At 41.4% G+C, this 16,837-nt stretch overlaps 1 protein-coding gene across 3 annotated transcripts in view; it reads right to left on the bottom strand.

The window, feature by feature from the left end:
• Positions 1-16,837, bottom strand: part of LOC121898374 (rho guanine nucleotide exchange factor TIAM1-like) — a 51,434-nt gene that overhangs the window by 16,009 nt on the left and 18,588 nt on the right. For all 3 annotated transcript variants that reach the window (XM_042413383.1, XM_042413384.1, XM_042413385.1), the window contains exons 2-13: positions 9,474-9,565; positions 8,419-9,340; positions 6,926-7,382; positions 6,326-6,498; positions 5,856-6,080; positions 4,363-4,548; positions 2,829-2,975; positions 2,634-2,708; positions 2,023-2,193; positions 1,606-1,710; positions 1,023-1,104; positions 649-735 (exon numbers count right to left, since the gene is read on the bottom strand). In XM_042413383.1, coding sequence (XP_042269317.1) covers positions 649-735; positions 1,023-1,104; positions 1,606-1,710; positions 2,023-2,193; positions 2,634-2,708; positions 2,829-2,975; positions 4,363-4,548; positions 5,856-6,080; positions 6,326-6,498; positions 6,926-7,382; positions 8,419-9,330 — 2,620 coding nt within the window. In that variant the 5' untranslated portion in view covers positions 9,331-9,340; positions 9,474-9,565. The remainder of the gene's footprint in view (positions 1-648; positions 736-1,022; positions 1,105-1,605; positions 1,711-2,022; positions 2,194-2,633; positions 2,709-2,828; positions 2,976-4,362; positions 4,549-5,855; positions 6,081-6,325; positions 6,499-6,925; positions 7,383-8,418; positions 9,341-9,473; positions 9,566-16,837) is intronic.

The raw sequence follows: 16,837 nt of genomic DNA, 5'->3' as shown, positions 1-16,837 counted from the left end.
TAATTTCAAATATGACATAGCCATTTCCTGTCCCGATCCACCCAATTATATACTGTTCTTGATGCGTTCTTGATCTTCATAGCACCTTCAATCTAACTAATTTAGGTGGTTTAGAAATGCAGGAAATCCCTCTGCCAATTATGTATCTTCCCAAGTTTGCTCCCCCATTTTAAAACATAACAAGATGTCCATGGTGAGAAGCATAGATCTTTCTTGTCCTATGTTTGGAAGAAAAAGTCTTATGAAAAAGGTGTTGTTTCATAAGGCCAGAGAGCCCCCCCCCCCCCCCAGAAACAAAGGAACAAATCTCACTCCGTGCTGAAGTCATAACTCGGCAGCCCTGATCTTTTACAAAGGCCAGTGAGAGACAGTGTGGTTATGATTATAGTAATCAACGCCCTTGAGAACTGCTGTGTTCTCTGAACCCTTCCCTGCCTACTGAATAAGCATCTGCTAATGTACTTCTAAAGAGAAACAGTAAAAATGTCTATTGACTTTGATGTAAGAAAAATGCTTTGCTTAGTTCTACAAACATATGGAGAAGAACAAAATTTGCTAATGCAACTCCAGTTCTTTTCCTTTTTTCCTCTAGCTGTAACTCATCAGTTCATCAGGGAGTTCATTTGATGGAAATGAAGGGTAATGAACCTTTGGCAAAGGCTAATCCGCCCGCCTTCACATCAGTGATGTAGAGCTGCTGTACCCCGTCCTCCTCCACCACTGAAATGGAGAAACCTGGAGGAGGAAAAGGAGAGGCATAGAGGCGAGAAGAGGAGGAGGAGGAGAGAGAAGGGGGATTCTGTTATATAAAACACATCAGAGGGATTTGTGCAGAACAAATGGGAGTGCGTCTGAAAAAATTCAGGTCAGGTATAGGTCAAAGAAAAGCAATTATTACACCCTAAAACAACAGCACCACATATAAAATCTTTGACATTGACTTCAAAACAGCATATTAACTGAAAACAAAAACATAATTATAACCATCAATCTAAAAGAAACTACATTTAAATAGGTCCTACCGTAACCAATCATGCAGGATACATCTCGGTCAAACTGGATTACTTTTGTTATTTTGGAGCAGAGCTCAATTTCTTTGTAAAGCTGTGAAAAACAAAAAGAAGTTATTATATAAATCGTGACACAATGGCCTACTTTATTCATATTCTAGTGGGTGGGTTATTGACAGCATGGAAAGAGAGCGTTAATTTTCTGTATTAGACAAAGGAGATCAAACAGAGTCCTTATGCAAGATAGTCTGTGATGCGTCTGAGTACATGATGTAAATAAAAAAGTCACTACAGATATTATTTATTAAGGCTCTCCCATGAATAGATTTATGTTTTGGTGCATTGTCCTCCCTGGCAGGCGTTTCCACAGAGAAAATATAACATAAAACGGGTAAAAATACAAGTGTATTAATAATTCACAACATATGATGCTCTTATGGTCTGTGGGTTTTTTCCATGTTAGTTCCTTATGCAATTACTGGTATTTCTTGAAAGATTATTTTTAGCATTTGTTTGCCTTTATTTGACAGTAAAAAGTGCAGAAAGGCAGTTTTTATTTTTATTTTTTTTAATGTTCAAACAGGAAGTTACATACCAAGTCACACACATCCTCCTCTGGTTTGGGAATGTAGAATTGCACTTGATTTTCAATCAGGAATTTGAGCCGTAAGTAGTGCTTGGTGGGATCGAGCTGGTGAGCCTGTGTGATGAGGGCAAAAAGACAGAAAGAGGATTGTTTTTTTATCATAAACTTGACAGCAGCTTATTACAGACTCATTTCTGACTGATAAAAATTAAGATCCACAAAGCTACTCAGCAAGCTTGTTAAAATGAGATATTCAGATCTTTCTGACTCTGCAATAATGGTATTTGTCTAGTTAAATTATGAAGTAAGAGCCACTGCCTGGCCTCTCATGACAAGACATCCTCTTCTTCTTTATCATGCAGATGTCACTGTATTGAAACGTGAACCGTTGGTCAGGTGAGGTAATTTGAGGCTAGGTGTGGTTACCTTGCAGATGGTTTCCAGAACGCACAGTGCTGATTCCCCTGGCTGGATGATGGTTAGCACTGGCTGGTCATTTGGCAAACAAACCCAGGATGGAGTGAGGTGGTCAGGGACCCATATGTCACTTTCTGTGCTGGGCCGTGGAAGGCTTTTCACAGTTCCCTCCTCACTCTTCTGTGAATAGAGGCACATTAAAAGGCTTGTTCAGTTTGCTTTTAATTTTAAAATGTGAGCATGTTTTAGTGCAAAGTTTGATTAAACCACAATAGGTAATGATTCCACTGTTATGTTTCAGTGATTCCCCCAAAGTAGTCCTCTCTTTACTACCTGCCATCTAAGAAATTGCAATACATTTTCCAATGAGTATAGCTAATTATTGTACATTTGCTTTAAGAAATGAAACAAAAAAATGCAACCTCTAATGTGCCTGAGTTGCCTTCATAGTTATAACCTCAGAGCCTTTGCTCTGCTGCCTATTCAGGATAGAGAGAGGACTCATATTTTATTGACATCAATGTTGGCCAAAGATTTGGTCAAGTAAGTTCCCACTCATGTGTTTGACCTTAACATCACAGTTACATTAATGTAAACAGAGTATGAATAATTTTCCTTACTGCGTGTTCCTTGGCAGGATCAACATATATGCCATCTACAGGCTTTTTCACTTGCTCTTCGCCATCAGCAAAGACCTACAAAAACAAAAAGAAGTTAAAGTGGTCATAACTCAAACACAATTGTGGAGGATAAATGCTTATTGAAGTGGCAAAAAGAAATCTTGGTGTGGTCAACTCAATGATTGCCTCACAGACCTGGTTGATACTGGGATGGGCTTTTGTCTTTTTCTTTGAGGTCGTGTCCAGACCCCAGAGGGAGGAGAACCTGCTCTTGCGCTTGCTGCAGGAGCGGGACATGGCCTGTGTTCGCCGTCTCACTCCGGTCTCCGTGCGAGCTGCCACCTGCAAAAACATCACAGCTCAGTCAGGGCTCAAACTGACCAAATGAGGCATAGATAAAAAAAAAAAAAATCTATTTGACCTCATTTCAAAAAGCAAGTGTTGCAACATATTTTTGCAGAATGAAGCCAATAACAAAAAAACAAAATTGTTAAAGGATGCAAAACAAGAGAGTGACTTTTAAAAATGTGCAAAATCTATTAATACATGTGGCAAAAATATGTTAAAAATATTTGCCATGAGCATAAAAAATGCTGAACAAGAGGGATTTCATCAGGCCATCGCTGTAAATAAGAACTTGTTCTTAACTGACTTGTCTTGTTAAATAAGATGATGATAAAAGGGCCACATGGGCTCATGTGTAATAAATAGTTAACATACAAATATAGAGCTGTCATGTCTATTTCACACATGAACACTGCACTCATGCAGATTTTTACACACCCTGGCATTTCTGGGCTACTCACCTGTGAGACAATAGTCCAAGGTCTTTATAAATAAGCTGAACTGGGCATCAAAACAGCACTGTGCATGAAGGAGCAGGCATGCTCTAAACTTAACCTGGGCACTCATTCTATCTGTTTTTTGTTCTGTCAACTTTTCTCAGCCTTTTTTTGGAAATACTGCCGGGAGGGGAGAAGAGCAAATTAGAGAGGAGTGAAAGAGTAAGAAAGATAAAGAGGAGAAGAGAGCTATTAGAAAGCATCTCTTTTGTTAGACATCCCACCCTGCTATTTGGTAGCTCAAACACCCACTCTGCAACACCGTGATGGTGGAGAGGGAAAAAAATACCTCACGGATCTGCAAAAACGTCTCTTTCTCTAAAAAAAAAAAAATCAAATAGATGTTTTCCTGTACTACCTGTGCTTTTAGCTGTGGAGCACATAACCTTAGCGCAGCAGTGGGAGGCCAAAACTGAACCAAAACCTCCCAAACAGGTGCCCTATGTGAGACCCAGGCTCCAAAATAGAGCTAAGCGGTAGTTTCACACTACATATTTTACTTTCTGGAATCAATTTCCCTGCTAGGAGAGGCACCAAGTGTACTCAGTGGTGCCAATGTGTATTTTGAGGGGGATTCAGCATATTTTTCTCCTGTTACAATCTAAATGACTTGCTCTGAATAGCAGGATTGTGTTTGAGGAGAACATCCTACAACTGGAAAGTTATAGGTTTGATCCCTGCAACTTGAGCAAGACAGTGATATTTATTTAGTTAAGTATTTATTTTCCAAGTATTTCAAGTTGCATTTGTGAAGCCACCAGCAAAATGCATAAAAATGTAAATGTATCTACTGTAAACCTGAGATTTTATATAAAAGTCCATCTTGACAACACTACAAAAAAACATTACATTTATTTGACATGAAGAAACAGAGTGGTGATATTTACCAGTGCATGGAAGGAAGAGACTGAGAATATTCCCAGTCGGCCCATTGCAAGCTTGGTGGGCCTGGAGGCAAAGGCCAGGAGGCGTTTAGGGTTGGGCAGCTCGCCTCCCTGCAGGCTGGCCAGGTAGCACCTGAAGCGGAATAGATCCATGTGAAACTGCTCCAGGTTCTGCTCCCACAAGAAGATCTACAGAGGAAGAGGGACACAACAAAACATCCAGGTAACTGTTCATCAAAGCTCTTGTTTTTCTAACTTCAGACCAAGATGGAGCATCTCTTCTCTTCCCCAGGAACTATGTTACCAGTGTGTTGAGTGTTGCCAAGTTGCGATCTCTTTGCCTAATGGTTTGATTTTTACTGGGGCAGTAGAGCAGGACATTGTAATTATTCACTGGACTGTCCCCTCCCAGTCACGGTCCTGCACTGGTGTTTGGAAGAGGCGGCCAGCGCCATGGCGGAGGGCTCTGTATCACTGCCAAGTAGCCCAGAGACGAGAAAGAAACAATACTGCACATTCCACTGGCAGATAGAGGCTGGGAGCGTTTAAGCTTTCTAAGGAGCAGGCCTATATCTATTCAGTTCTGCACAATGTGAAACCTGACACTGCCAAACAGAACCGCTCCAACCAGGCACTACCTAACTGACCGAACAAAGGCCATTTGATCTCCTTTCTGTGTAAACAAACCTATTAAATACAATATGCGCTTTGCAATTAATTGAGAGAATGGCAGGCTATTGAATGGTGCCAACTTCATACCATGTTAAAAACTCAAAATAAAAACCAATCTGGTGGCCGATAGGTGTGTAGTATCAGCAGCCTCTAACGGGTGATGCCTCAAATATCTATGTCTTAATGCCATCTTCCCTCTTTCATTTTCTCTGTCCATCTTAGTCTTATGTTTCTTGCTTTAGAACAACTTGGGGATACCGATATGACATACGTGATACTTTTAATGAAGCAAACACTACCTAACTGGAAGTCATTTTGAAAATAATACTTGTTAAATATGACAAAACTTGCAGCAGATGGTTTTCCATGTTTGTGAAAGCTGCTGTGCTCACTTTCTTTCTGTATCATATTTTTTATGAATATTTTAAACAACACTGATACCAGTGAAGTACAGGTAATAATCACAGGGTCCTTGGTCCTTGATTGGTCAAATTTAATGTTGTTTTGATATGAGTCTCACTAAAATGTTTGTGTTTTAATGTATACAGTTGAGTTGAGAGTTCAAAAAGAGGGAAAGGGAAAGTATAAATGCGATGTGGTGATAAAATCTGAGTAAACATAACTGCAGTTTGAATCAAAAACTGAAACTTTAACTTCATTCAAAATGATGCTTTTTCTCAGTTACCCTGACCTCAGAGAAACATTCAAATTCCCAGACTCTTCCAGTCTGGATAATACTTTTTAAAATCCCACATAACTGTCTGACATGCATGGGAAATGAGTGGGAAATGAGGAAGACAAGTTAAAGTGAGAATAAAACTTACTTGATCCAGGATTGTCTTCCTCTTCTTTGTGTCAGTGACAGCAGACAGCTGCATGTCTCCCATCTTCTTCATCTTCTCGTCCATGTCAATCTTCTGCTCCAGCTTCTTGAGTTCAGCACGGAGCAGCCGCACCGTGTCCTCTCTGTGGTGCTGGCGGGCGACAGCAGTGGCACAAGCCGAGTGGATGGCTGTGATCCAGTTCTCCAGCTCTGTCTGGCTGCAGGTCTGTGTGGGGAGGGACAGCAAAAGGTCAGAGGTTAAACAACACACCAGCTCCCTGACACTCAAAATAAAAAAGCTGTTTATTAGCTTTTCCTGTGTTGATTCACTGCTAATTATAATAACAAATCAGAGCTAGAAAGAGCAGGAAAGAAAAGAAAACATTCCGTACATATAGGTCAAGGAATGACTTGCCTGTGGGAGAATTTGCTATTATTCACAGACCAGATGACATTTAAGCATTCTCTTACCTGGAACAAAAAGGCATCTCCTAGAGAATTGCTGAGACAGAACACAAAGTCCTTTTTGGGATGTTCCGGTACAGCCTGGACAATACTGTTCTCTACCCAGATGGCATGCTTTGGAATACTGTTGTTGTCGATCCCTGAACGGCCATCAGTCTCATAGAAAAACAGAGTGCACCCTGAGAAAACAAGGTTTTCATTACTTATAAAACACTTTTATATTAAAACTTGCATGCCCCAACGTCTAGTAACTAACAACGGTAGTTCTGAATGCCAGATTTACACTAGCAATTTAATTCTGCTCTCCAGTGGCCAAGATTAAGAAGTGCAGCATGGCAAAGGAAGGCATCATGATCATTATAGTACTGATTTGATTTAAAAACCCAGTCAACTGGCATTAAATTTGATAATGAAGCTCATAACAGGCTCAAATTAAAGTTTGGTTTACTGAGCTTAGTTGACATTGATTAGATCTTTGCATAAAACACTGTATGACAGCAAAAAACTAAACATAATCAATTGCATGCTGTATTGACAGAGATGTGTTGATACTGAGGTTATGAAATACAGAATCAATGTTATGGACATGTTGAGGGCAAAACAAACCTTTCAGAGACACCCAGTAACTCTTCCACTTGCGCCTCGTGGCTGACTCGACTTTCTTGTTCTTCTTATGTACAAGAAAGTTCTTGACAGCAAGCCGGCCAGCTTTGCGCACCATCCCCTGGGCGACGCTGAGTAAAGGGTCAGACTGGTAGGCGGAGCTCATAGTGCTCTGCTCGTCACTAAGAGCTGACCCCGCCTCCTCCAAGCTCTCGGTCTGGCAGGTGCTCATCTCCAGCTCTTGACGAAAGTTCTCGTACACGCCCTGCACACACTCACTGGCCCCGCCTCCACTGCTGCTGCCGCTGTCGCTGCCGGCGAACATGCTCCTGCCGGCCGCCGAGCACACGGAGAAGGAGGCTGACATGGTCTTGTAGCGTCGGGATTGGTGCTCTGCCTCCACTGTCACCCCATCGATGCCGCTGTCGTCGTACTCGCTGCCCTCCCCGGCTGTGACATCCTGCGTCGTAGCAGAGGCACAAGACAGGTGAGACGGCATGGTAACCACGTCTTGGTCATCACTAGGAGAACAGCCAGCCAGCAACAAGTCCTACCCTGAGTGACGACTACTCTGTCTCTGCAGATATACGGCATAGAGCTGTTCTTCTAAATCAAACATTTTGTAAATACTGACTACAGTAGCCTAACAAGAATGTCCATGGGTTGCTTAGTCCTGAGGTTTGGCTCAAAACTAATTACTCACAGCAAAGCGTCTACTGTTGTATGAGTGCAGCCTGCCCTCCCTGTGGCACCGCAGGGTCTGCCCTCTCCTACCCACATGGCCAAAGGCTCCTGGGAGATGAAGGGGGTTTCACCGAGCTCGGTATCTCCATCTGGTCACATGACCCAATCATGCGCTCCAGAGCTCCATTCACCAGGGCTGACGGTGCCCCGTAGTGACAGGGCCACCATACACGTTTTACTGTTACACTCTTCCACAGGCCTCCCCTCATTATCATAACAAAAGACTGAGGCATTTCAAACAGGGAGTGACTTTAAGCTCTGCTCCCCCTCCCGCCATCTCATTCTCCTCTCCCAAGAAAAACAACAGTTTCATCAGGAAAGAACACATCGCCACCCTGACACAAGCTTTTTTTTTTTTTTACACTTAATCTGTTTTAGCAGCTTATTATCTGTGAGGTGAATGCAGCAAAGGAAACGCTCAGACACAATGGGGGGAAAAAAAAAATGTACGAGAGGAGCTGTCTTACTGGTGATGCCACCAGACTACATTAAGATTCTGCACAGCTTTTCATACTCTGTCCAAAGAACACATAATAACTGTGACACAGCTTCAGCAGTTCCCGTCCCTGACATTTCACAAACTTAAAGAGTATCAAACAAAACTGAATACATACATATATACACACATCATGGATAGAAGAATTGATTTGTGTTCTGTTTTCTATGAATTGTGCCATTTTTTAGAGAAGTCTATTTGAGCCAAATCAGTAGTGTGACAGACCAGCACAATGTGAAATCACTCCACATCTTACCTGTATTGTCTGCGCCCTCCTGCCCTGCATACTAGCACACATGGCAGCTTGGTGGCTGCTCAGGCCTTCGGAGAGGCAGTGGGAACGCCGGCAGGGAAGTGTGTATGCACCGTAGGTGTTCCCATCCTCCTCTGATGGCGAGAGCATCTTATCATCTTCGCCCTCCCTGATAGCCCTGTTGGCATCATGCCACTTGGCATAGCGGCCATGGGGTTGCCTGCAGGCAGGAATCTTCTGGCTGTACAGCTCGTCCAGGGAGTTTGCCCTGTCAGTGGAGTCTGTGGGGCTAGACTGCAGGTGGCCTTCGCAGTCAGTAAAATCCCTCTCATTAGCCGTGTCTATGATCTCCTCTGTGCTGGTCAGGTGCTCTTGGCTGAGGTCGGAAAGGGAGAACTCCAGGCTGTCATCTCTCCACATGTCTGCAGACTTAGATCTCTTCTTTTTAAAGCTGATGGTCTCCTTAGAGCCGTCCCGGGTTTTCTGGAGGTACGTTACCTCACCCGTGTACACGTCTTCGTCCTGCAACTCCTCTGCAGTGGGGCCAGGTAGAGTTATATGCGTGGTATTCATGTGCACCGAGGGATTGGCCAGGTCATTGTGAAAGGAAACAGGCCGCAGGTTCATGGCCACACGGTCCACCCAAATGGGGCTTCCAAAGTCAGGGAGGATATTTGTCTCATTGAAGGGTTCAAGGCCATGGTCAGCCAGGGATTGTGGGATACTGGGGGTGCTACTTGAGCGCGTGCTCGTCTCAGAGTTCCTGTGCTCTATTTTCCCTGATGAAGCATGTCGAGAGCGTCTGGATTGCTTGTTAGAGATGCGAAGAGACCGGGACATGTGCTTGCGTGACAAATAGCCATGTTCATTACCGTAGAGGGCATGATCCCCGCTCTGGCTCTCGACATTTCCCATGGTTCAGAGGCTGAAGGGAAGAAGGACATAAAGCATACATATACTCCCAAAGAACAGATAATCCATACAGAAATATAATGTGTTATTTACGAGAAATGCCTCAAGACACCAAATGACAGAACCATGCACAAATGTTGTATTACCTGCAGGATAGTAATAATTTTTCTGGCATTTTGTTCGTCACTGGATCTTCAAATAATATGGTCCTTCAGCTGTTGTTTCGATCCACAAAGCCCTGAAAACAGACATTCATGTGAGAAATCATATCAAAAAATTGTACTATGTGCGCTTCGAATTGTGTATACTGTTATAGTCATATACTAGCTACTATTTAAAGATATCTGCAGCTGAAAACGGACATGTAAACAATATAATTTTTATGTGTCCACAGTGGTGTTCCTTTCCCAAGAGCCTTGCATACATTTACAGAGCACAATCCATGTGAAAAATGAATCCAGACAGCTTGAATCAGTTCTATTCAAGATACAGAGATCATCAATTACTTTAACACACATTTTAACATTCATAAACTGGAACTAAGATCCAGCTTTAAGATAATCACTAGTCCAAAGTGTATGACACAGCACATCATTTCCCTTCATCTTCAATTACTTTGTTTCACTGATCAAAAAAGCCTTTAATTGCAAGTTTTTGATCTAACTTTTTTTTTGCTATAATCTCATTATAACTTCTATATAATTTTTTTTACTTAAGTCTCTATATGAAATTGCAAAAATCACAGATTTGGGCAGCAAAGACTTTCCCCTCCCTGAAGCTGATCAGAAAAGGAGGTCAAAGAGTTGAAATAAGGGAAGCAGAGCAGTGGAGAAAATGTAACACGACCCTCATTTACTGTGCTACTTCTTTATCACTCATTTTCCTAAAAAAAATTTTTTTGGTCAAGCCAGCTAGATAAACACAACCCTTGGTTTGACGGAGGAAATGATCCACTCAGCCCCTTTCAGCATGCACATGAGCTTGTGTGAAGTGGAGGAAATGTAATGACTATATGAGTGCTGTGACAGCCTGAGTGAACTTGAGTTATTCAGAGCTGAAGTGAACCACACCAACCTATCCATGCAGCATTGTTGTTGTCTGTTCTCAGGCACTACCTTCCTACATTAGAGGGGAGCTGGGAGCAGTAGGGGGGTAGGGGGGCACATGAGTTTTCACCATACTGCACATTTGGACTCCTTCTACCCACCTTTAGGCTGGATAGCCTGCTCCAAAAAGGTCCTGTTCCATGCCTGGGACCATCAACAGATGGGACAGAAGATTAACTAAACACATTGTGGCTCTTGTTCCTCCTGATGTGTGCTCCGCTCCTTTTAGGACAGACCCTTTGGGGGGTGCAGTGTTTTTTGCGTGTATAGCCGACGCAGATGAGTGGGAGCCCAACCCTCTGCTGCTGCATGCACTCAAGCTTACTGTGAAGAGGGCCATTACGTAAACTGGAGCTGACCCCGTTTTTCTACCTTATGTTGCTCCTTTTCCCCTCTTCATTCTGCTCACTCCTCACCCCTCACTGGTACCGCACAATGCACAATGTTTGATGTTGATGGTAGTCCATTTATTTTGTTATAACCCTGCAGTTTATTGCGTGTTACACTCAGTCCGATTTGGTAGGGTAAAAGAACACAAAAAGGAGGAGAAACAGAACTATGAAATGCCACTTCGCTCATTACAATAAAGATTCACTGAGGGACACAAACATCCTTACAAAATGCTAGCACAGACATTGCACCAAGGTTCACATGTGGGCTTGTTTGCACCCTTTCCAACACAGTACCCTTTATTTTTTTTCCCGTATGTGTTAGGTTAAGGTTTAATGGCTCTGCAGATGTCATCCTTGGAGATAAAATAAAATGTCCAGTATATCTGAGCCCTGATTCTGATTCTGTAAAGCTGTGTGTGTTGAAGGCTTCATAAAACTGTAAATACACTGAAATAAAGATATAGAATCTTGGTTTCAACATTAATATGATGTGAATTGGCAAGAAATTAATTAGATTGCTTCAAGCAGAGATGAGGGGCTTGAGGGGATGAAGGATGTGGTTTCCTCAGCCGGTATAGTTAGGTTTTGCTGTAAAATCCAAGGTCAATGCACAATGGGTTGCCTAATTTGTTCAGGCCTAAAATCGTAAACCAGCTGGTCATCCAAGACACCAAAATGATCAAAAATATTAAACAAGACTAAGAGTCTACAGCCATAGGCCTCTGTGAGATTATATTTAGGCAAAGCAGGGCTTTGAGCTAAATGCCAATGTCAGCATGGTAAGCAGATATAATGTTTACCATGTTGTACCAGTTTTGTGTGTTAGCATGCTAACATTTGCTAAATAGCACTAAACACAAATTGCAACTGAGACTGATGGAAATTCCATTAGTTTTTTAGATAGTTGGTCAAAAACCAAGTATTGGAGAAACGTTTAACCAGATGCATTACATGAAAAGTCAGGTCACCTAAATGATCACAATTATTTGAGGGGGATACGAATATCATTTCACAAAACTACAAATGTCAACCTCATGACGGCACAACAGGAAAAGTCAGGGGATCACCAAAGTCAAATTCATCCTCTGGGAACCATGAATGTCTGTACAAAATTTCATGGCAATCCATCCAATAGTTATAGAGATATTTGAGTCTGGACCAAAGTGGTGGACCAAAACATTCACAGAGCCATGCCACTAGCATGGCTTAAAAAGTGAAAATAGCGGAGTACAACAGTCACACGCACACTCAAAAGCTAAAAGAACCACAACCCATCTCTTTTTTTTTCCATTGGAAAGAAGGCAAACTAAAAGACAAGTTTTAAAACATTGAAGAAAAGTCCAAAATTAACAGAGAGTGAAGTAAATCTGTGTACAAAGTCAAATTATGCTTAAACTCACATGACAACACTCAGAAAGGTAGTACACTCAGTCCACTCAGCCATTATCAAATTAGCAAATTCACTGGGACAAAACAGATTTAAATCTTAAAAACACAGACAGCTCCTTTGGTCGATCTGCCGCAAGATCATTAGCTTGAACTTGCAGAAAGAGAGAACAGCTCTCTTTACAGTAAAATCCTTTTACAGTAAGGTGCATGATGAATCAGCAAGCTACTTTCACCTCTTTCAAGGAGATAGCAGAACATTGATTCCCTCTGAACGCAGAGATTTGCACCAAAGGTTTTAAGATGTCAGAATGCAGATAGTCAAGGCTGACTTGGAAAAAATCATTAAAATGAAAATGTACAAATGGATAAGCATACATGTTCCAAAAATACCGGAATAAAACATTTTACTACATTTAAGTTACCAGAATATCTGAATACAGGGTTAGGATGGCCTCGACTCCAACGCTGTATTCTCTAAAGCTGCAATGCTGCTAGTGCACCAAATCCATTATCAGCTCTTTATTAATACATGAGAAAGAAATGCAAGGGTTAGAAAAGATGTTCCACAGCACCAAGTCCCCAGGAACACTCAGCGGATTCTTCTAGAAATACCCGCTAACACATCATAGTGTCCCTGTCTGCATCCTGTTTCGTCACTATTGCCCTTCATGCATAAATAAATAAATAGAAATAAACAATTAGATTGGAAATGGCTGTCGGTAATTTGGCAGCGTGATAGAGTGAGGACACAGGTAAGTGGGTCATCTCATTTTCAGCGGGTTGGTGTGTAAGAGCACAGGACAGCAGAAGTCTCAGAGGACTCATCTGTGACAACCCCTTAGTGAAATACATAACCACAGGAGATTCCAGCCACCCACAGATCAGGAAGAAGAATGGTTTTATTGTTACTCAAGATTAACAACACAATGGCTTCAGGGGAAAGTACAGAAACTCACCACCACTAACACCACTTAGGAAGGTTGTAAACAGTCAGTACATGATTCTGAAAACGCATCAAGCTGCTTTTAATGTTTAATGTCAATGCTGCATTTGGGCGTATCACCTTCAGTTTGTCGGCGTTATCAGGGGCGCGTTACACAATAAATGCTGAATGTCGAAAAAATATTATTTTACACCATACATGATATACTGTATCTTAAAGTTTTCTTTTTCTCTCTCTCTCTCTTCTTTTACTGGCATCCATTTCATTTTTACTCAAAATGTATCATCCAACCCATCAGCTGTCAGGTGCAGTCCAGTAAAATTATTAGTTACTGTTGGAGCTAATATGTCTTCTATTCTCATGATGTTACAAATTGGGTAAATGTTATTTAAACACAGAGGTTTTAGATTTGTTTCAGTCCACAGCGGACAGAATCTGGATTTATGGCAAGAGAGACGTCACAAAATACTATCTAGAATTTATCTTTAACATGTGCATGACAGTACTGAACCATAAATGTCACACATTCTGATTAATGCCAGAACCAGTCTATTCCACAACAATATTGACGATATCTGATCCTGTTTTGGGGGCTCATGTTCAGATTTCCATTCCATGTGCCAGGAGATTTTGTCATCCCTAAAATATGTGACAGCTAGATTTAAGGTCCTTTTGTTATTAAAGACCACTTAAAGGCCCAGCTTATATTTGACAAATACTTGGGCCTGTTAGAACAGGAACAAAGGAAAAATGTCCAAACCCCCACCTGCTCTTCTTCTCCCTATGTTCCCCAAGGACAAAAATGTCAAGTTGCCTGTATCATTTGCGGAAACGATGAAAATTCTTGCCCCATGGCCAAAATCTGAGTATGGACGTTAAAAAACAAGGTAGAACTTACAGTGTAAAACACCTGGTCACACAATCATATACTCATGAGCTCCATGTAAACTGAATACAACCATGTAAAACACCAGACAAAGCTGAAGGTGTTGGGAATGACTTAGCTGTATAACTCAGTAAAATCAAACACAATACAACAGATAGAAATACAAGTTAATGCAGAGACAGTTTGATTTTAACTCTATATGTTGTTCTGACTCATGCAAACACATTCTTGTCATTTAACCTAACTACACCGGTGAAAGGCAAGAATGCAACTGGGCCAACTAGTCACAAGCTCCAACACAAAACCCTATAATCTGAACACTCAAGTCTCTAGAGATAATAACACAGGTAGCTGTATGGAGGAGGAGGAGGAGGGGGAGGAGGTTTACCACTGAAAGACTGCACTCAAGACAGCTCACATTTCCCCACTGATACAGAGTCATATGTTTCTATGTGAATGGAAGTACGAAACAGCAACAACTCTTGTTCTCATGACTCATTTTCTGCTCCCAAGAGTGTTCAACTGTATTTAAGATTCTGTTAGGCCAGGGGGGAAATTTAGCATCAGCAGAGCATGCAATCAAATGTTTCATGTCGGTGAGAAACATCCGTCCCAGAGTAGCATTTACTTGGGAGGTTGATGAAGAAAACACTTGCTCCAGCCTTCATTTATAGTAGCTCGAATGAAAACTATAGACAATTGTCATGTAGCCAATGAGTTTTTTTCTGAATTGGATCTGTAGCCCTAGAAACCCCCGAAAAGGAAACAGCTGGAAAGGAGGCTTTCAGTGATTATGAAAGCAGTTTGACTTGTCTTGAATAGCTTTGGGCCAAGTTGTGGCACAGAATGCATCATGAAGCAAATGCCCTGCCAGTATTTGGCTCATTCAGCCAAGATTTGTACAGCTTTGTTTTAATGTTATCTTTAGAAAATACAGTGATTGGAATAACTGAGCAAGTAAAGTAATATTGGTCTGAATGATTCTACTGCTATTGTTAGTTTTCCATTTTCAACAGCCAATCTGGCTTTAACAATTGCACCCATAAAAATGTATACTATATACTACCTACACCATAATAGCAGCAGCAGCAGGTGAAGTAATATTACACGAAAACCACTTTGAACATCAACAAAAACGGACAACAAAAAGCCGAACCACCTATTCATTTTCTATTGTTGCAGAGTTGATTTTCATGTCTCACAGGACGACTACAAATGCTGCTGCTGTGTGTGACCTGTCTGACCTCGTCATGAGAGGCTCAGGTGGCACTGCGTTATAGGACTTTGTTAATGTAGGAGAGCAGCCTTTAGAAGGATGCCAACACATATCAAGCAGAATAATGGCTGACAGTACAGCTACTGTGAGACCTGGAAAGACAGCAGCAACTGATGGTAAAGGTGGACGCTGTAGGCAATTTAATGTTTCATTTAAGTACAAAAGTAGATTGTAAACTGATGCTTTTCGTCGGTGGACGTTGCACAGTAGGCTAAGCAGGACATTTAGGCCTATTTTTTATGCTTCAGGGTATGAGTCCTAATATGGTGGAAGGGTTTGGTGAGTTAGTATCCTGACATTATTAAAAACTGATAAGAGTTTTATATGAGCTACTTTAAACATGCAAGTAGGCTTTAGTGTCCCAAGATTATGGGAATACTAAGTCAGGGTGTTGATGTAAAGAAACATTTACTTTGTATGCTCTTATCAGACCGTTTCCTCTTTTAAAAACAAAAGAGTTTTGAGCAGCACAACACTTAGCGGCGTAACCACGGTGACCCGACATAATGTGTATCTTTTGGCATCGCTGTTACTTTAGCCAGTCAAAAATAACTTTTTGCATTCTCATCCCAGTTTACTGAATATGGGTCTCTGTGAGTACTGCAGTGTCTGAAACCATAAACTTCAATTGTGCAAAGGGCGGATATATCAATACCCTAGACGTTTTATTTTTTGAAATAAATCAGGCTCCAATTTTGGAACCTGTTGTTGAGCAGCAGCTGGTGTTGTTTAGCTTGGTGTCACTATTGTCCCTGCCAGTGTTTTCTCTAGGGCACCACTGTGTGCAGAGGTCATTGCTTCTACTGGTGTTAAAGCTATATGGGGTTTGTCTACAGCAGATGCTGCAGAGTTTGGTGGTTTGTTCATTATGTAGGTTTAAGAACTTCTTTGGCTTCGGGTAAAAAATTCAACATTAAAACATTATTTTTTTATTATCATTTAAAAATGTATAGATATTTCTTCACTGGATCTCTGTGTCTTGACTTTGGTTGTGTGAAATCAGCACTATGAAAAGAGAAAATTAAAAAAGTCCCTAAATACATATAAAATCTCACTTATAAATCAATTCAATTAGACACAATGTTGAAGATAACTAGTGTCCATTTTTCTTTACTTTTCCACACTTGCTGGAGATACAAGACATAGTGTCATTTTGTGCCAGAGTACTTTCATCTTTATCATCAATGCCAGCAATTTGCTTGTCCAGAGGATCACAACCTAAGTGTTATCAGACCACATCCTGCTTACAGCTCTTTAGCTCCTCATTGACAACCTTTGAAGTCCTTAAACAGCTGTTAATTGGAAGTACATGTAAGCCACAGACCACTGTTAAGACAAAAGGGGGAGGGTGGATACACGTTGTGGTGATTCCTCTGACTTCAGTTGTGTGGGGGAATGGATCTGTGTTGTTTGGTCTGGTATAGTGAGCAGGGGAATTTCTGTTAAAACTAAAATCTTCTTTATGCCACTTTAACTATATTGGCATTGAAAATGGGTCAGTGCATGTTTTGGGTTTTA

This window comes from Thunnus maccoyii, chromosome 6, assembly GCF_910596095.1.
Source record: "Thunnus maccoyii chromosome 6, fThuMac1.1, whole genome shotgun sequence".
Classification (NCBI taxonomy): Eukaryota; Metazoa; Chordata; class Actinopteri; order Scombriformes; family Scombridae; genus Thunnus; species Thunnus maccoyii.
The sequence above is the reverse complement of the archived record's forward strand: the minus strand, read 5'-3'. Positions and strand labels throughout refer to the sequence as shown.